This window comes from Bos taurus, chromosome 19 (genome assembly GCF_002263795.3).
Source record: "Bos taurus isolate L1 Dominette 01449 registration number 42190680 breed Hereford chromosome 19, ARS-UCD2.0, whole genome shotgun sequence".
Classification (NCBI taxonomy): Eukaryota; Metazoa; Chordata; class Mammalia; order Artiodactyla; family Bovidae; genus Bos; species Bos taurus.
The window spans coordinates 40,561,321-40,581,916 of record NC_037346.1 but is presented as its reverse complement, the minus strand read 5'-3'; the positions used below and the strand labels follow the sequence as shown (position 1 = coordinate 40,581,916).

The 20,596-nt window shown below is 58.6% G+C and overlaps 1 protein-coding gene across 10 annotated transcripts in view; it reads right to left on the bottom strand.

The window, feature by feature from the left end:
* RARA (retinoic acid receptor alpha) overlaps positions 1-20,596 on the bottom strand; it is a 44,110-nt gene that overhangs the window by 13,367 nt on the left and 10,147 nt on the right. For 3 of the 10 annotated variants that reach the window (XM_005220738.5, XM_059878130.1, NM_001014942.4), the window contains exon 2: positions 9,634-10,161. In XM_005220738.5, the coding sequence (XP_005220795.1) occupies positions 9,634-9,811 (178 nt within the window). In that variant the 5' untranslated portion in view covers positions 9,812-10,161. Of the gene's footprint in view, positions 1-779; positions 1,505-1,999; positions 2,851-9,633; positions 10,162-10,406; positions 10,507-11,319; positions 11,818-20,596 lie in introns of those variants that run through there. The other 7 variants (XM_059878128.1, XM_059878127.1, XM_059878129.1 and 4 more) reach the window with 5 other exon arrangements.

The following is a 20,596-nucleotide window of genomic DNA, read 5'->3' as shown; positions in this document are numbered from 1 at the left end:
ACCCACAAAAAATCAAGCTCAGCCTCCAGAGGACAAACCGTGTTAGGATTACGGGGAGGGGGAACCCTTCTCACCAGATTAACTTCCCCTCTCCATTCCTGGTGCAGCCAAGTATCCAGGACCAAGGCTACCCTCAGACGGACAGGTGGCCTGCCCCAAGGTCTAAGGGCCGGGTAGGGTGGCCGAGGGGTATCCGATGGAGTTGCCCCTTCTTGCAGCACCCCACTGCCAACACCAAAGACACGGAGCGCTCCCCTGACTCCCACCCAGACGACACAAGGGCAAGAGCTGGGGGCAGCAGCTGCTGCCCAGGAGGGACTGTCCCCCAGGCTTTGGCAGGGGTGGGATCAGAGGAGGCGGCCCCTCCTCCGAGAAGCAGACAAGCCCACTCTACGACCTTCACCCCACCCTCCTGGATGGCATAAAGGACCACTCAGCTGTGAAGCTATTGGATTCCAAGCAAGGAGATATAAACTGGGGACAAGGGACTTCACTGCCCCTTCAAGAAGTCGAAGGAGAGATGAACAAACGTTTCCTGAAAAGAGGAGCCCCCAAGTTCCTCTGTCGGAACACAACAGAAATAAGCGCCCAGGATTACTTGGGGGGAGTCCAATTGTCCAACAAGGGCACCCGACTTTCAGCAAGAGAGTCAAGGGAAAGTTAAGGGTCAGAGACAAGATCACCTCACCTCGTCCCCAGTCCGCACCCCCTAGTAGCAGCGGAAGCCCCACAGTCCGCCCCCACCCCCAGCTCCCACAATAGCAGAGGAAGGCCGATACCTACAGTGGTTTGAGCCATTCCAAAGCGGAGTCCGGAGCGGAGTGGAGTAGGGGCCGGGAGCAGGGAGCCCCTTCTCCGGAAGCAAACAGGCCCGGTTCTGGTTATAAAAATCCACCACCAGGAAGGGATTGGGGGTGGGGGTGAGCCCCCCCACGTCCACACTCTCGTACATCTTCCCCGCGAATACAAGAGGTCCGGGCGGGGAAGTCCTGCGCGCCGCCTCCCTCACTCAGTCGGCGGCGCCATCCAAGAGCTGCTGGGGGCGAGGGGCACGTCCCCCTCGCCCCGACTGGTGACCCGGGCCGGGGGCCACCTTCTGCCCGAAGTCCCGCGTCCAAATCGGCCGGCCGCCCTGCGAGTCCCAGGTGAAAGCAGGCAAGTTGTGTGTACTGGGGGAGGAGGGGAGTCCGCCGACTGCCCTCGGGAACGCCCGGCCGAGGCCCGGGAACTCCGCAGCTTCACCTCGAGGGGGCTCCCGTCGCGAGTCTCATGGTGTCCGAGGCAGCGTCCCGCGGCTCCCCGAGCGCGCCGGCCGGAGGCGGGATCGGCGCGGGGCGGGGGGTGACCGAGCACTTCCTCCTCCCCACCCCGGGGCTCCCGGGCTTCTCCCGGGCGAGGATTCGGGTGAGGTGGGGACCGCGCGGCTCCGCCTCCACCAGGCCCGGGGCGGGCGCCCGGCACTCGGTCTCCGGCGGTGCGCGCCGAGGTCCCCCCACCCCGGCCTGCGCGCCCCGTCCCCTGCGGTCCCACCCCCTTTCCTCCGCCCCGTCCCGTCCAGGCGCCGCCCCTGCCTTAACCCTTTCCCAGCGGGTCCGGTTGCAGCAGACGCCAAGCCGGGAACTGAGAGGGAGAGGCGGGGTGTGGAAGGAGATTGCGGGGAGCCCGGGCAGGGGGAGGAGAGGAGAGCTGACGGAAGGGGGAAAAGGCTCAAGAGCAGGAGTGCGCGGAGTACGGACGGAGGCTGTGGACCAGGAGAGGAGGGGGCTCCACCAGGACGGAAGAGGGACGGGCGTCTCCCCCATCCCAGTTCCGGCTCCCAGCCTCCCCCGTGGTTGGGTCAGTCCCCGGCCCGGTGAAGCTACGGCGAGGGAGGTGGTAGGCGGGAGGAGGGGGGTGGTCCCGGTGTCCTCCCCCAACACACCCCCCCACCCAGCCCGGGCCTCATTTGCCTAATGCAATGCGGCTGAACTCTCTCTGAACTCGCCTGGCGGCGCCTCACCTCCGGGTGACCCACCCACCGCTGCCCGTGACATCACCCGCTCGCCAGCGTGCCCGCGGGGCTCGCCCACCAGCCCCCTGCCCGGTTGGGCCGCTCCCCGGGAGACGCCCGGAGTGGCGGCCGGAGACGAAGGGCCAGGCGCTTGTGGCCAAGTGTGAGCGCCTTGCAGGGTGTCCCGGGTGTGACATTGTGCGGCACCGTGTGAGAATGAGACACCCGACTTGTGTCATTGTCTGTGACATCATGTGTGACTCCGGCCACCCGCCCGACGGAACCTGAGGCGGCAGCTCCGGCGCTTTGGCAGAAATGCTTGTGCTGAGGGGGGCTCTCCCTCCACGCTCTGCGTGCTTCCGTCGAGCAAAGCCCCGCCCAGGGTGTCTCCCAGAGGCGGAACCACCCTGGGCCCCCCACCGCACCGCCCAGCCCTGGAGTGAGAAAAGGAGGGGCTGATGCCTTCCAGCTGACCACTTCCTCCCGGAAGCCCTCGGGAGGCCTGTTTCACTGGAAGAAAGGCCTAGGTTGGGTAGGTCCAGGGAAGTGGGGGGATGCCCTGGGAGAAGAGGACATCTTATTGCCCCCCTCTGGCCCTGCAGCCGAGTTCCTCATTTTAAAAAGGGATAGGAATTTACGTGCTTCCCAAGGATATTGCTCCAAAAGCCAGGTTTCTAAATTATGTGGTCAGGTAATCCTCACAGCCAATCCAAGAGATAAACACTATTATTCCTGTTTTACAAATAAAGAAACTAAGCTCTCAGCAAGGTCAGATGGGTTGTCCAAGATCACACTGCTAATATAGAGTATTTGAACTTTCTGCCATCAAAGCCCATATTCCCACCATGCCAAGCCAATGCAAGGAAAACTATTTTCTGATCACCTCCTAGGTGGATACCATGGGGAGCATGCCTTTTTAGACCTTATGGTGAAACAGCCATTTAGCAAATAATCACACATATATGTTTATTATTGCATATATATATATATATAAAATTGCAAGCTAACTGGTATTATGGCACAAGTAAGCACATAAAAAACAAATAAGCTTGAGGGAGAATTAATGTAGGCACCTAATTTAGGTTGGAGGGTCAAAGCAGAGACCTAAAGAAAAAGTAGAAGTTTAAAAATTAGTTAGGCAAAGAGCAAGAAGGAGTGGAGTTCCAGTAAGAGCCTATGCAAGGGTCCTGGGTTATAAAAGTCGGAGAGTTTACTCAAGGAACTATCAGAGGACTAGAGTAGATGGCATATACAACTCAAGAGGAAAAGGAGCACAAGACCAGGCTGTAGAGGTGGGCTGAGACCAGACCACGTGGGCTTGCTGAATTTTATCTCAAATGCAGGGAGAGACCACTGAAAGGTTCCAAGCAGAGGAGAGGCAAGATCTGATTTAGTGTTACAAATCAGCTTTAACCTTGTGAAGCTGTGTGGAGAATGGATGGTAGGAGGGCAAGAGAGACCAGTTAGAACAGTCCAGGAAGCACACAATGGTTAGCACAGCCCACAGCCTCCCTGGTGGCTCAGAGGTTAAAGCGTCTGCCTCCAATGTGGGAGACCCAGCTTCAATCCCTGGGTCGGGAAGATCCCCTGGAGAAGGAAATGGTAACCCACTCCAGTATTCTTGCCTGGAGGATTCCATGGATGGAGAAGCCTGGTAGGCTACAGTCCACAGGGTCGCAAAGAGTTGGACACGACTGAGCGACTTCACCTTCACCTTCAGGAAACTGCCAGTGGTGATAAGTGAGTGAAAGTTGCCCAGTCGTGTCTGACTCTGTGGGACCCCATGGACTGACTATACAGTTCAGGCCAGAATACTGGAGCGGGTCGCCTTTCCCTTCTCCAGGGTATCTTCCCAACCCAAGGATCAAACCCAAGTCGCCCGCCAGTGGTAATAAAGGAAACTAATCAGTGTGTGGCTTGTGCTACAGCAAAGTTCCAAGACTGCAAAGTAGCAAAGTCTACTGGGCTGGGGGACAGGTGGGTGTGGGGCTCCAAAATGAGGTCTCACCTAAGTGAGGTGTCTGGGCTGCAGAAGCAATGCTGGGACCTGGAGCACAGATGCAAGCCTTGGCTGGGGATGAGACTGCTGGGGAAGAGGGCAGATTGCTTCCAAGGCCCTTGGTATCTTTCCTCCCAGTGACAGATCCAAGGCACCAGTTATGTGCCAGGCCTTGCGTTCGCAGCTTTGAGGTGCTCAAGGATCAGGGACTGTCCCTGCCACCAAAGACCTGGTGATGGGGAAGAGATCTCCCAGATGATTACAGCTCACGGTGGGTATCAGGTGGAGAGGAGTCCCTTCGTGGGAGAGAGATGAGTTTTATAGAAGAAAAAATAAGGACCTGCGGGCATTCAAAGGAGGTAGGGGGTGGGGTGGAGAGTGAGCGAGGAAGAGTGAACTTCTGTGAAGGTTTCTGGGAAGAGGCGGTATTCAAGATGTTCCTTGAAGGATGGATAGGATTTCCGGAGCTGGAGAAGGGGAGAAGTCGGGGTGAGATGCCTGTTCTGGGCAATAGCAAGGTCACGGGGCAGGTCAGAGTAGAACACAGTGTCCTGGGGCAATGGGAGAAGAGGGAAAAAGGAAGGTTCCGGCAGGTTCTGGCTGGCCGCTAGGGGTAGCAGGGGAGGTGGGAGGGCCTAGTGGCAGGTCTGGGGCCTCTGTCCTCCTCTGCCACATCCCCCGTAACTCCTCCAGCACTGTGTGCTTAGCAGGCCCTCAGCAGGTGTGGGCTGAAATGAACTGGCCCCCAATTACCCTCCAAGCACGGCTCCCTCTGGTCCCCGACCCCATCTAGAGGGGATAACAAACAGGAAATAATGAGGCTCAGGGGCCAGACAGACATCAGGTCCCAGTACAGGGTGCCATCCCCCAAGACAATACCAGCTCTACCCCCTGACCCTGTCATCACTCATCTTATAGGGTACTTGAAGCTCGCCCAGGCCCTCACCAGCAAGCAGGTCAGCATGGCCTCCTAGCAGCCTGCCCAGCAAGGAACGGATTAGGAGTCTTGATTTAAAGAGGAAACAGACCCAAGAGAGGTTGAGTGACCTGCCCCCCGCCGCACAGGAAGAGCTGTCCTTTAAGACTTCTGCCAAAGGGGCCTTGGTCCGTGGGCTGAGGTTCTCTGCAACTCAGAAGTAAGAATGGGGAGGGGAGGACCTCTATTTCTGATCTAGCCAGGGCTGAGGGCCTCTGGTCTACCCTGGGAGGTCCGGCTCCACGGGCTATGCCCCACCTTTGAAAAGGGAGAGGAGGAAGAAGGCGTTGTGGGCACCACCCCAAAGTGATTTGGAGAAGGGAAACATTTCCTCTTTCCACAGACACTACCCCTCAAAGGGTGGTCAGGCCTGCACTGGCACATCCCCATGGGCACAGGGCTTTGGCATGGGCACACACTGTGTCTCAGGTCTGGGCCAGCCTAGAGGACAGGCTTCCTTCCCGGACTCCCCTCCCCCAGCCCATGCTGGGATCCGGCCCTGAGGGGGTCTGTGCACTACCAGTGCCTTGAGATAAAAGGTGAGGGGGGGCCCCATTTTAATTCAAAACCCCATCCAACAGTCTTTCAGCTGATTCTGCATTTTGGACCCCAGGAAGGGCACTGCTAGCAGTTCCCCCGCCCCCTGGGCTGTCTCTCCTATTGTCCAGGGAAAGAGTGGGCAGAAGAGGGAGTGGCAGAGGAGAGGAAGTCTCCCCAGGCTCCCCCAGACCCTAGAGCCACTCCCCCGTTTCTAGGCATACATAGCAAATGTGTGGATGGAAACGAAAAGTCTGGACCCGGTCTTTCGGGGCTCCCATCCCCAGCTCCCCTCCCCGTGGCTTCCAACTTCCCTGCCCCCACTCCACAAATGGAAACAAAATAAGAATAAGAATGTGGCTTTTACACTCCGTTCCTCCAGTGTCTGTCTGGAGGTGGGGGGAGGGTGCCCGCTGAGCTCTGCAAACTCCCGGGGCTGCAGTGGGCTGATTGGGGGCGGGGATGGGTGTGAACAGATTGTATCCGCAGCTTCCAGGACAGGATGGAGATCTGGCCCGGGCCTCTTATCGCTCTTTCCCTCCAGCCTTCAGGATCAAAAACAGAAGAGGGGGCGTGGCTAGGGGGAGGCCTTCCCTACGCCCCCTGCTGGGTAAAGGCGGGAGGTCCAGAAGCAGAAGCGGGGCTTCCTCCTACCTTCAGCCAGGGAAGAGGGGGTTTCACCATGGCCCAGATCCGCCGCCTAGACTCCTCATCCCCAGGGCTCCCCACCATACCCTCCCAGGCTGCCTATCTGGATGGCAGACAACAGCCCAGCTGTAGGGTCACTCAGCTCAGCCACATAACCACCAGCGCTGTTTCCCCATGTGTAAATGGAGATAACGTCCCTCTCCCGGATTGTCGGGATTAAGATTTGTAAAACAGAGATAAAGTCCCAGGCACACAGTAGGTGCTCCACAGATGTCAGCATCCCATTCTCTCCAGCTCCCACCCAGAAAAGGGTCACGATCCCTTTCCCCTGTCATAAAACCCAGGTACCACGGCCACGAGACAGCGATGAGCGCACGCACGGCGAGGAGCAGAGTGCATTACGTCGGCGATCTTGCCTAACCTCAGCCGTCTGAGGGAGCTTCTGCTTAGATCCCTGTTTTACAGACGAGGAAACACGCTCGGAGAGGTTGTCACACTTAGTAAATGGCAAAGCCAGAACTCAAGCTACACAGCCTACTCCACAGCTACCCCTCCCACCCCATGGAATTCCCAGGGCAAGCAATAAAAAAAGGCAGGTGCGTTTCCTCTCCAGCCTAGACTAGCGATAAGAAATAGAGACCCTTCCCCCTCCAAACACACAATCACAGACCCCTCCCCCTTACACATTCGGTGCCCTACGTCACCTCCCCCTCCAGCACACAAACACATTGACACCCCTCCCGGCTCTGGATCTGATTTTCCTCAAACACACTCTGACCCTCTCACCCAGTACTTTTAAGCCATTGACCCCCTCCCCAGCACAAACCCAACCTTGACCTCCCCACCCCTAAAACACACCCAACCCTCACCTCCCTCCCCAAGCACACACAACCCTGACCCTCCCCACAAGGCACACAGAATCCCAAGCCTCCACAGTAAATACCAGTCCTCAAGAGACCAAGCCCCCAGGGCTGGTTTGGAGGAGGAGATCTTGTACCATCCCTGGAACTTCCCACTCTGGCTTCCCGGGAGAGGGAGAGGACAGCAGGACAAACACCCACCCCTCGCCACTGACCTAGAGAACAGTTCTGTCCTTCCACAGGCCACTGAGTCTCTGAAGCGCACCCAGGGTCCGGCCTCCCCCCGCCCCAACTTGGTGAGAGGGATGGAAGTTGTGGAGGGGGCATTATCCAAACACCTTTGTTGGCGCCAAGTGGGAGGAGGGGGCCTCCTGTGCCAGGCTGTCTGCAGGAAGGGTGGCAGGGGACCAGAGCATATAATCGCTCCTGGTGGGGATGGGGGCCACAGCTGTCCACCATCCTGGGAAATGCCTGGCCCCCAGCACCAGCCCTCAGGTGGGGGGAGTGAGGCTGCCTCCAGGTCTGAACTTTGATCTGTCATGCTGCACTACCCAGAGCTGAAAGCCAGGGTTACCAGGTCCCACAGCCTTCCACGACAAAGAGGGAGATGCCTGGCTCTCTTGGGGTGGATGGACAGGTTTCTGACCTAAGGGGAAGGAAGGTCAGGGAGAAGCTCAGAAGCTGGGGGTCTGGGTAAGCAGAGGTGTTGTTGTTTACTAGGAAGAGGCAGGGAAACCCACTGGCTCACAGAGGGAGGAGGGCAGGAAGGGGCATTGCTTAACTAGAAATGTGGGCACCCCACCCTGGGGGAAGAAGGTTACCAGGGTGGGAGGTGGGGTACCCGGAAACCCTCCCCACCCACCTCGAAGAAAGAGGAAGAAGCTTGCAACATTCAAAAAGGAGAGCAAAACACTCGCTTGTCCGGCACAAGATAAGGGTCAGGCCAGCCCACCGTGAGCCAGGCCCCAGGGGGACAGTGTCCAAGGCCCTGTTCCCAATCACCTGGGGAAGAGCAAGTGGTCCACCAGCACCAGGCTGAGCGCCCTCGGTTTCTCCCTCCCTAAAAACCCCACCCTGGCGGGAAGCAGACACTCCAGTTCCTGGAACTGGGATGTGAACTCCAGTTCCCACACAGATCTCAGGCACCACAGACCCACCCGCCCCTTCTCCAGCATCCCCTAACTCAGAGACTGGCCCAGCATCTCCAAACTCAGAGACTGGCCTCTCCCATCACCAAACACAGACTAAAGACCAGGCCAGAATCGTTCTGACTCCCAGGTCACAATGTGCCTGCTGTGCCCCCTCCATGGGAGGAAACAGAAGGTGGAGGTTTGAGGAGGCAGCATCCGCCTGCCCCCTGCCCCGGGGCCCAGAGGGTAGGGACCTAAAGGAGCACAGACTTACAGCCCCTGCTCTCAGTGGCTGGTGGGGCTGGAGAGGGAGGAGGCCACCGTGCAAGCCAGAGGAGGCGAGCCAGGAAGCAGTGGTGGCGGTGGGCAGCCGGCCAGTGTGGGCAGTGAGGCGCCCAGCCAGGGCCTGCCCCAGGGACAAAGAGACTCCCTGGCTCCGGGGAGAGTGTGCTGCCCCCACGCTGGGAAGGGGGCACTGACCCAGCCCAGCCAGGCGCACAGGGCAGCAGTGCCAGGCAGCTTGCCAGTGGCGTGGGAGAGGCGGTGGGTGCCCGGGGCAGGGTGTTCAGTCCCTGCCCGCCAGGAGAGGTGGGACACGTTTCCCAGGTCAACAGCTGACCGGCCAGGCCAGCCTGCCGTCCATGGTCCCCTTCTACGGCTTCCACCCCCTCCCGCCCCAGGCCAGGCCCCGGCTCCCTCCTCCCCCAAACCCTGGCCTGGCGCCCAGCTGGGCCCTGGGGGCCAGAGTTACTGTAAGCGGCCTGGCAGGACCGAGGCCTGGACTCTGCCAGCTGGCCTCAGTGCCGCCACCTCCCACTACCTGGCTCGGCCAGCCAGGGAAGGGTACCGAGACCCCCACCCAGCCAACAGGCGACCCCCCGTGGCAGACGGCGGAGGCGGAGAGAAAACACAGGCCCTGCCAAGAGCAGGCCTGCGCGCAGAGCCAGACTCCAGGCCTGTGTCCCCTCCCCAGACTCTCCCCCCATCACCAGGCTGCCTGTGGGGCCCTCCCCTGCCCCGGCCCCTCCCCACAAAGGGAAGCACCATGCAGCCTGGCCAGCGGTGAGGGGAGGGGGTGCTCCTCCCAGTCCCTTCTCTCAGAGGCACTGGATGGGGTGGGCTGGAGGTGGGGTGCTGTTCTCAGTAGACCAGCCATCCCCACCAAATGTTGAGAGGTTTGTTTACCCGCCTCCAGCCTCCTTGTCCAGTGCTTGGAGCTATTTATAAGGCCCTCAAAGGCAGAGCACAGGAGGGGGCGTGAGGGGCCAGAGGACAGCATTGTCTCAGCTCTCCACACTCCAGGCCACCCCCCAACACAAAACACAACCAGGGTGATTAGCCTACTGGCCTTTCATCCTCAAGCCCCCTTGTCCAGCAGGTCCCCCTTGTCTGGAGGAAACCTGGCTGCTGAGGAAGAGATGTGCCCAGAGGCCCAGCCTTGGGCCTGCCACCCTCCACGGCCCCCTCCCACGGCGCTCCCCGACCCCACTTACTGGCTGGGGATGGCGTGCTATAGCCGCTCACTGGAAGCTGGTGCTGGAGAGTGGTCAGAGCGCCTGGCGGGGAGAGTCCACCCAGCATGGGGGGGAAGAAGAAGGCGTAGGGGGGCACCGGGTACCCATTGAGGTGCCCTCCCCCAGGTGTTGGGCAGGAGCTGCTGTTGCTGGCCATGCCAGGCGGCCACAGTCAGAAGCGCAGGCAGACAGTCTGGCAGGCTTCAGGCCGCCTCTCCTCGGGGCATGGGGCCTGGGCCCAGAGGGGGCTTGGGCGGTCAGCCCACCCCCCCTTCCGTCCCGGAGCTGCAGTCCAAGGCCAGCAGGCTAATCTCAGGCTCCTGGCACCCCCACTCTAGGGGGGGCCGGTGGGCTGGGGGACGTCCCAAGAGCCAGTCCTTTGGTCAAGCGGTTCTGCGAGCTGGCACTTTCCCGGGAAGGTCCAGAGCGGGCCCTCAGGATGCCGAAAAGGAAGCCTCTCCTGGGTGGGCCCCAGCTAGGCGGCTGTGGGGGCCATGTCCCGTGATGCTGCAGAGAGAGAAAAGACAGGTGAGTGGGCACCGAGGAGCGGGCTCACGGGCATTCCCCGTGGAGCTCCCCAACCTGGGCAGCCGGAGATTTTCCCGTGGCACCCGGCTGAGCAGACAGCTGGCACCATGCCTGGCTGGCAGAGACAGCCTGGGAGTAAGGCCCAGACACTGCTGGGGGTGGCAGGACAGCACAGCCAGGCTGGGGAGACAGGGACAGAGCCCAGAGCGAGGAGGGCCTCTCACCCACAGTCCTGAGAGCAAAGCGTCCACGCTGCCATGCCACCCTGGAGGATTCCTGCAGCAGAGAAAGGCAGCTGGCCCTCCTTCCCCCAAAGCAGGTTACCTGAGGTCAAGACACAGAGAACGTGTGCTTGAGAGGAGGAGGGAGGGGGAGGAAAAGCCGCTTCCCTAAAGCATTGGCACTTCTCAGAAAAATGACTCCTAAGCCAGGGGGCCTTGCTTACACCACTTCCCCCCCAAATCCAAGCCCAAGCACCCCAGATGGGTTTGTCCCACAGACCCGTTTACATACCTACAAATAGGGAAATGGGAGCTGAGACTCCTGAGTGTCACCTCCATTGCCTAACAGCATGATGGGCTGGGGGTGAAGAGTGTGCCAGGGACTACCTAGCATGGAAGCCCCCTACTCTCCTCGCCCACCATGAAGGAGCAAGGGAAACTGAGCTCAGACTTCACCCACATCCTCTGCCTGCAGAAGCAACCTCCCTGGAGGGAGTGGGAGGTGAGCAGAAGATGAGAGCCCAGATGCCCCCACCACCATCAGTGTATACACAGATCCACACCCTGTTTGAACAGCTGGGGCCTGAGGATACACAAAGATAACACCACAGGTAGCAAGAGACAGAGGTGAACCCAGAAATTCCACGACACAGTGAGACAGGCAGCAACAAGAGCAAAGAAAGAGACAGGAAGAGAAGCATCCACGAGAGGCCTAGGAGGATATGTATGAACAGTATCAATAACCATGCATGTATTTATATATGACTGTGTGTGTGTGTGTGTGTGTGTGTACACACACACACACACACCTGTGACACATATGAAAAAGCAAAGAGAAACACGGCTAATCAAAGCCACAATGAGATACCATTTTGCATCCACCAAGATGGCTATAATCAAAAAGACTGATACTAACAAGCAGGTGAGGATGTGGAGAAATTGAACCTTCATACATAGTAGGCAGGAATGTAAAATGGTACAGCTGCTTTGGAAAACAGGCTGGCAGTTCTTCAGGAGGTTAAACACAGAGTAATATGACCCAGCAATTCCACTTCTAGGTATCTACCCAAGAGAAGGTAAAACATTAAGTCCACACAAAAACCTGTACATGGATACAAACCTTCATACCAACACTCCTTATAGCCAAAAGAGTAGAACCCACCCAAAGGTCCATCAACAGATGAACGGATAAATAAAATGCTGTACATCCATACAATGGAATAGTATTCTGCCATAAAAGGAACAAGACACTGCGACTTCCCTTGTGGTCCGTGCTCCCAATGCAGGCAGCCTGGGCTTGATCCCTGGTCAGGGAACTAGATCCCACATGCTGCAACTAAGAGCTCCCATGCCACAGCTGAAGATCCCACACAAGGCGACGAAGATTAAGGATCTCGAGTGCTGCAACTGAGACCTGGCGCAGCCAAATAAATAAATGAATGAATATATTTTAAAAAGGGACAAAGTCCTGATATATACATCATGGATAAACCGTGAAAACATCCTGCTAGTTGTAAAAGACCACCTGTTGTATGATTCCCTTTATATGAAATGTCCAAAACAGGCAAATCTAAAAAGGCAGAAAGTAGCTTGTGGTTAGTTACGGGGTGGTGGGGGTGTGGGTGTGGGTTTGAGGGAAATGGGAAGTGACTGCTGAATGGTACGGGGGCTCTTTCTAGAGTGATGAAAAATTTCTACAAGTGAAGGTGGTGATGGTTGCACAACTCTGTGACTATAGTAAAGTCACACTCACTTATACACTTTAATAGGTGAATTTCATGGTATACAAATTACATCTCCATAAAGCTGTTAAGGGGAGGAAGGGAAGAGAAAAGAGAAGAAAAGAAAACAGGGCCAGAGAGACTCAAAATAAGGATGGCCTCCAACCCCTTCCTCTCCAGGCTCAGGGCATAATACCATGTTCCAAGCTCCAGGCTCCAGGCTCAGACCTGGAGTCCAGGGGACACGCATTGGCCAGCATTTGGCCAAGAACGATGCCTGAGATGGAGGAGTTCTGCCAAGGCCACTGTGGACGAGGCCAGGACTTCTGGGCCCAGCTGGGCGAGCCACCCAGCCTGTGACTGTGTGGGGCTGAGGGGGGAGGTGGGGACAGGTACTTGCAAGGGAGGGGGCAGCTCCCCAGGAGTGAAATCTGGACCTTGTTAATGACCATGATTTTTATTTTTACTAATTATGACCTCCTTAGGGCCTCTCTTACTCCTGAATGAGGTGCCCCCTTCCTTCCCCAGGCCCCCGCCGATTCCCTCCCAGGCAGAGAGGCTGACGTCAGAGGAACAGGGGCCCCACCCATTGGGCCAGCTGCCACCCTGGCCCCCCTACACACCCCTGAGGGGCCCCGCACAAGGGGAACTCGAGCCAGCACGAGAAGGAGGGACTGGCTGAGCCTCAGTAGTGTTGACAGTCAGACCCTCACACACACACACACACACACACACACTTGCAGGCACTTACACGCAGAGTTCTAGGGAAAGCGTCCGGTGGGCAAGGGCACGTTTGCACACCCAGCCTGTGTGCGTGCAGACATGCATGGGGCACATGAGGAGGGGGAACCCAGACACATGATCCCCCACACCTAGGCTCCACACACAATGAAGCTGGCTCCAGATCTGCGTGCATGGCCCAGGACACAGCTCCTCACAGACACACAACCACAGCCTCACGGTCTCCCAAACTGTACTTTGCCTGGTCCTCACCCAGCCAGGCTGGCCTCTGCACCTGCCTCCCTGTGGGCCAGCCCCCCAACAGCAGCAGGGTCCACACACACAGAGAAACACTCCAGTAGATTCAGGTCCATAGGGGGGCCTACCTCCCGAGGTGAAGCCCAGGAAGCCATTCACTCCAGACTCCAGGCCTCCTGACCGAGCTTTTGAAGGGTGAGGGCGGATTCAGTCTGGACCCTCTGGAGCCCACCCTTGACCCCAAAAGAGACTAACAGCTACCTTAATATGCCTCAACTCTGCCCCTGAGAAGTTTGAAACTGGACCATACTTCAAACCTCACTCACAGATACACACCCCAGGGAGAGGCTGGAAGGCGTCCCCCACCCCCATCAGAGCTTCACCAAAGGAGCTCAGCCTGCAAACTTCAATGCAAAGTTACTCAACTCCCTGGGGAAGGCCTTGAGTCAAGGGAGGGGGTAAAGGTCACAGAAATGGGCCAAGGGCCAGGCTGGCCAGGGAACAGGGATGGGCAAGGGCAGGGATGAGGGGGGTGGGGCCAAAGAGCACAGGCTTGGCCTCAATAGGTTTCTCTGGAACCATGACCACCCTCGGGGAGATGCCTGGGCCCTGGCCCCAGGCACCCAGGGGTGGAGAAGACACTGTCAGAGAATTGAAACCAGCACCAAAGAAAGGGAAAACAAATTACCCACATCCAACCTCCACCCTGTGCCTGCCACCTCCACTGCCCACGGGCACCCTCCCTCGAGGGAGGGAAAAACCACAGGCCCTCACCTCCCATACACCTAGCTCAGCCTCAGCACAGCACAAAGAGGGTGGGGGGAGGGCTGGAGCACTGACCACCAGCCAGGCACCCCTGACCGCTGGGGACTCCCCCGCCCTCGAAGGTGCCAGGATCCCTTCCCCAGCATCAGGAGTCCCAGCCCCCCGTTCCTTAGGTCCCCAGAGTCTCACATCTAGAGAGAGACAAAAGTTGGCCAAGCCGTGAAGACAGCAGAAAGAACCAAAGGTTTTGAAGGGTCAAATCTCAGCTCTGCCACTCTGGGTGACCTTAGACAAGTCACTTAACCTCTCTAAGCATCTGTTTACTTGCCTGTGAACTGCCTACCTCAACAACTGGCTGTGTGATTTCAGAGATAAAAGTCCTGGAAAGTACCTAGCACAGTGCCTGGCACACAGGAGGTGCTGGGCAACGGGGTCCCCTGCTTCCCCATCTGCCAGCGCCTCCTCAGCGCCTCCCTGGCCCATGTGTCTGCACTCCCCTCCTTCTCCCCAGCCAGGGCTAGTATCTGCTGACGGGGCTGGGCGGGAAAATTACCCATTTTCCAGGGTCTGTTTCCCCCCTAGACCAAGGAGCGGAATGTAGGGAGAGGAATACTTGGGGTGTGGGTGGAGGCCTGACCACAATCCTTTCCCAAATTCCCTTCTTTCGTTTCACAAACCAAAAAAGGGAAACCTTTGGATTTGGGGAGCGGAGGAGGGGAAGAGAAATAGTCGATTTATTTCCCTGCCCTCAGGGAAGGGCAGCCAGGGGTCCCCAAACCCAGCCGGCCTTGTCCTCCTCTTCATCTGCTTCTCCTCTCTGTTCCCAAGTTCCCCCACAACTAAGGCTCCTAAGGAACAGAGGCCAGGCAGTTCTGGATAGGCTGAGAGAGAAGGGGATAAGGATTGAGGAGCTTAAAAGAAGGGGCGACAGGGGCTTTCCTAAGCATTCTAGACAGTCAATGAATCATATGCAAATGACACCCAAAGCTCAAGCTCAACTTGGGGGTGGGGGGCAGGGAGTCCAGCCCTGGCAGAAGCAAAGACCCAGTCTCTCTGAACCCCCTTCCCCTGCCAGGAGCTGGCAGGGCAGGGCAGGGCGGGACAGGGCAGATTTCAAACCAGAACAGTGGGCTGGAACTATTTATAAACTTTCCAGGAAAACACACACACACACATACACACACAAAGCCACAACCTCTCCCCCTCCCCCATACTTCTCAGATCAGCAAAGTAATGAACATTACTTCTTTTTCGCCCTTTTCCAGGGGCCCCTCTCTCTTCCCGGCCATGCGCATCCTCTGTTTACCTTTTGCTCACCCGGCTCTAGGCTGCAGGAAGCCGGCAAGACCAGCCTCATTTTGAAAGAGACCACCCCAGGCAGGGCAGAGGAGGATCGGCTGGGTGAGGCTGGGACAAGTGGAGGGCATCTCTTTCCCCACCAGTCCTCAGAAGCCCAGGCCTGCCTCGCCAGAGCTAGGAACTGTTTGAAAACCTGCCCTAAGCACTTGCAGGGCACATCACTGGAGACAGTTAGGGGAGACCTGAAGTCCAGAGGCTGGCCTCAGGATGCTACCACTGCCCGACCCCACCCCTGTCTCAAGTTGCAGTACTTACTCCCAAAAAGTGGGTCTCATGTCTCCCCAACTCGTACCCCCCGGCCCAAGCTTCTGCCCCAGCCTCACTGGGCTGCCTGATGTCCACAGGCCATGCTCCCCATGTGACTGAATCCCAGGCAGAAGGCAATTGGATAACTCAAGCCCAGGACAGGCCAGGTCTGCAAGAAGGAAGTGGGGGGGCATCTCTGCCAGTCAGGGCAGTGTCCCAACTCTTGCACCTCCAGGGACTGCACCCCAGAGGCCCCTGGGAGATGTGACTGGGGCCTCCAAAGCCCAAGGTGACTGGGGGACCCGTTCAGAATCAGAGCTGAAGCCTCCCACCCAGTCTTCTCTCGGAGCAGAGAGCAGGTGAAAGGGCAGGGGGCAGCTCAGGCCTCAAGGAGAGGGACTGGCCCACGGGGAAGGAAGAAAACAGGAAGAGGAAGAGATGAGGCTGCTGAGGCCACAGCCAGACCACAGGAGTGTGTGGACCACACAGAGGCAGCTCTGTCCGGGTGGAGGACCAAAGGGGCACAGACAAAAGGGGACCCCCCCCCAGCTTGGAAACCACCGTCTTGTCTTCACAACCAGCCTGGCATGGGGCTTTCCCCACCCCCACCTTGGCAGCTGCCCCCTCACCACTGTCTCCCCTCTCCGCAGGGCAGGAAGTACAACTATCACAATGCGGGGGGCAGGGGGAGGTGGGGGTGAACACAGAGAGCAGAAGGTGTGTAGGTGTGTGTGTGTGTGTGTGTGTGTGTGTGTGTGCGTGCGCAGGTATAGGTGTTGCGTAGATGTAAGGCTATAGCAATCTACCCTGCTAACTCCTCAGCCCTGCCCCAGCCCTGGGAGTGCCAATTCTGAATCTGAGGGCAGAAAGACTGTCAGCAGCACACAGTGCTACGAGCCCCCCTCTCAGCATCCCTCCCTAGGGACCGCACTGCAGGGAAGCTGGGAACGCCCCCCCTCCTGCCTCAGGATATCCTTTTGGCTCTGACCCCAGACCAGGCCTGAGTCAGACTGTGCCCCGCCCCATACCCCTCTATCCAGCAACCCCCCAGGAACTTCCTACTCCACACTCGCCTACTCAGTTGGGGTTGGAACTAGAGGGAATCTCTTCCCCTACTTTAGCCCCCTCCGAACAGAGAAGCCCACCAGGGGGTGGGGCAGATGGTCACAAAGTCCCACAACCTGCCCCTTCAGCTGAGGGCCCATGGGATCAGGGAGAAGTGGATGCAGGCTGTGTGCAGAGGCGAGAGGAGGCGCTGCAGAGCACCACCTCCCCACCTCCAAATCACACAAAACTGGGGATCCTGCCGGGGCCCTCCCTACTCCAGCCTGGACCCCAAGAAGCCGCAGGAACTCCCTGGGGAAAGCAGTTTCCATGAGAACACAGGATGGGAGAAGGTTCCGAAGGGAAAGAGGACAGGAGCAGACGTTCCTAGAACGGGAGTCTTTTTAGGCCAGCGGGACCCCCAGGTGGAGGTCTGCACAACTAGTCAGACTCAGTCAGCCACAGCCAAGCGCAGCCAGACGTGGTCACAGTCTCCTCGACACTCAGTCTGACTGGGTGGCTGCGACTCCTTCCCACAGACAGAAGTCTGGGGGGCCCTGGGGGATCTGGGGCATCAGAGACCACACACACTCAGCCTGAAACAGCCCCCTGGGCAGGCCCCCTCCAACCCTCCCGCAACTGTGGGCCTAGAGGGAGGGGCAGTTTGCTCCCCACAAGAGCCAGGGTAGTGCCCAAGGCGGCCATCTCCATGGCAACCAACAACAAACATCCCGGGAACCACAGTGGGACAGGAAGTGACAGTCACGTGACGGGAAGACAGTTTTTTTTTTTTCAGTGGGGGGTGATGAAGCTTGTTAGCAGTCCCCCGCCCCGGGGGAATCAGCGGTCCCCTAAGTTTACCCCACTTGGAACTGGAGGAAAGGGGGCAGCTGGGAAGGTGCACCCCACACTGCAGTGTGCGCAGTTGGCCGCAGGGCTGATGGGCCCTCCCTCCCTGCCTGCCACTCATGGTTCTCCCCGCTGGGTCCCCCTCCCTTCCACTTCCTGCCGTGACTGGAGATCAGAGAACTCCCCACCACAGCTTCCCCTTCTCAAGTCTCGATTCCTGGGCTGAAGGTTTCACTGTGGGGCGAGGGACACAAGGAAGGAGGGCTGGGGACCTGCGGTAGGACCCGGGGGACAGGAGCTCCAGGGGAGGGGCTGGGAGGGAGCTACTCCAAGGGAGGTGTGTACACACAGGCGCACCAAGAGTGGGTCACCGTGACATACCACCAGGCGCAGTGACACAGACTGCCTGACCTCAGGCAGCTCTGGGTGGAGGGGAGCAGAGCCACTGGATCTGGCACGCCCCACTCCACCCTGGTCCTGAGCCTCCAGGTTCATCTCAGGCGTCTACTGGCCTCCAGGCAAGCAAGGTCCCAACGGTGCCCAGCCCACACCACCTCTCCCCTGCGTTCTGTGCTGAGGAATCCCCCTCCCAGCTCCAAGGTGCCCGCCCAGACGAGGGCACCTTGACCGGAGGTGGGGGGAATGGAACCTCCCGTCACCCCCCTCCCCTTCTCTGCAGATGTCCCAGACTATATTTAGCCCAAACCGGGCGGCCAGCCAGACCCAGACTCCCCACTGGCCCGGAGCTGAGCTCCCAGTTTTTATGCAATTAAAACATTAACAGAGAACCACCCCCATCCACACACCCCACCACCACCCCCCCAGTCCAGCCAGAGCAGCAGAGCTCAGAAAATTTGAACATGGGCAGCCCAGCTCTGCAGCCAGGGAAGGGGGTGGGGGTCATCGGGCAAATAGCAATAAATTCATCCCCTTGCCCATCTCCCAGGCCCTACCCCCACATGCAGGACAGGCACATCATCCATGAGATCAGGTTGACACTTGGGAGGGGAGGGGAGGCTTTCCTGGTTCCGGGGCCCGGCCGGAAGGGAAAGGCATACCCAGTGGGTGGGGGGGTTGCCTGGCTGCAGAAATTCCACCTGTCATTTTGCAGCCCCCCTCCCCGGCCAGCTCCAGTTACAGGGCTGGGGGTTGGCAACAGGTGCTGGCCAGGCTGGCAGCAGACTAATCCCCACTCGTTCCCCAGGCTGACAGTGGTGCCTGGAGGTCCAGGCAGGGGCCCTGGCCAACAGGATGCTGGGTAGAAGAAGGAGACATTGCTGCCTGGGGGCGGGGTGGGGGGAGCCCAGACCCCTCCTGTAAGACCTGGCCCCCTGGACTCTGCGTGCTGGAAGGTCTGGCGAAGGCAAGGAAACCTTAGTTCCATAGCACCTATTTCATTTCCCCAAGATGCCAGGCGGGCGGGCTAGAGTGTGGGAGGTCTGTCTGCCTGCCTCTTCCTCCTCCTCCTCTCCAAATTCCAGGAACAGGCAAGGGAGGCTCCAGTTGCGGAGAGAGCGAGCGAGCAGGCGGTCCCAGCTGAGAGGGAGGAGGGGCTGGGACTGGAGCGGGAGGCAAGATCCAGACGAAGCAAGAGACACCCACACCCAAGCCAGACGGGACAGGCACACCGACACTGACACGTTCTCACACTCTGGGCCCACTCCTCGTGCGCCGCCCACTGCGCAGGGACACCCAGACTCCCGCAGCCAGTCCTGCCAATCTCCAGAACACTCCCTGGACACACACAGAGATCCGGGACTTCGCCCCCACCCCACATCCCCCCACAGACTCTGTGGGCTCCACACAGCAGCCAGAGGGTGGAGAGGGGAACAGAGGGAGGAAAGACAGCAGGCGTCAGAGAGGACGTGTGGCCAAAACCCTGGGAATTGGGGTATCAGTTGCCACACTCCGTTTCCAAAACCCAGTAAGTCAAGACAACCCTGGCCATCTTGCCAGGGGCCCTGCCAGCTTCCCACACTCCCCAAACCACCACCACCGGGAAGGGTGTGGGGTGCTGGGCGAGAGGAGATTTACTCATCGCATTGGGGTGGGGGGGAGGATAGGATTACCTTCCCCAGACGCCCATCACCCCTGAACCCAGACAGTGCTCCTAAATGGAAGCAGAGTCCCAAACTCACCCACTCATACAGCCCAGTCAGGGTCCTGCCCTGTCCATGCTACCCAGAGAATAGGGAACAGGGCACGAAGGTTTTATCTGGGGGCAGGCCCCACCCTGTCACAGAATTCTGTGGACCATCCACCTAAGACCCTCTAGTCTGATCAAGGAGTGGGGAGGGGGTTGGGGGGCGCTCCCTGAGGGCAGACAGAGCCAGGTTCCAAGGACCAAATGATTTAGAGGAAGGGGAGCTTAATTAACTGGGGTCTGGGTCAATACCCCCAAAACAGATCCCAAGGGCCACTCAGACGATGCCCTTTCCCCCCACAATAGACAGGGTGGCAGGAACCACGTCATGGCACATGTGGGTGACTGTGCCCAGCGGGGGAGGCATGGGGGTGATTAGGATGGGGCTGCCCACAGCTAGCTTCCTGCCAGGCGGCCACATGGTTAGGAGTAGGAGGGGGACCAGGGAGGTTTCCCAGAGTGGTAGTAGGGGCATTTAGGGCCAACCTGAAGGGCGGAGATATGGGGGCTATAAAAGGAGGCAGCCAGGATCAAGTTGCTCCAAGCCCAGGGTCTTCTCAGAACTGCCCCTGCGTCTGCACTGCCCTTACCAGTCTGGCGAGGAAAGTCCTGAGGTGCCCACCTCATGTACACTCATTCACACACTCCAAAGCCAAGATCCTCCACTCCCACAGACCTACTCAAGTCTGATACCAGTGACCCCTCTGTCTCAGGATCGGCATGGCCTAGACACCAGGCAGAACTGACGTCCGAGTCCCTCCCAGTGCACCAACATCTTTCATAGTCACAAACTCCCTGACTCCACAATCACCCCCCTCCCCGCCCCCTCCAGCTCCAAAGACTCTTTTATCCCCTCCCCCAGACTCATCTCCACCCCTCACAGGGGAAGCCCCAAGGCTCCAAGCCACCCCCACTGCAACCTGGGGCTTCCCCTGCCCAGCCTCCCCATCAAGCACAAGGCCCCGGAGGAGAGTTTGGGGCTTGAGCCCATTTCCTAGCAAGACCTGACAACCTTACTGAACCACTTCCCCAGAACAACCCTGCCCTGTGACCACTGCAGCCAGCGAAGGGAATGAGAGACATCTCTG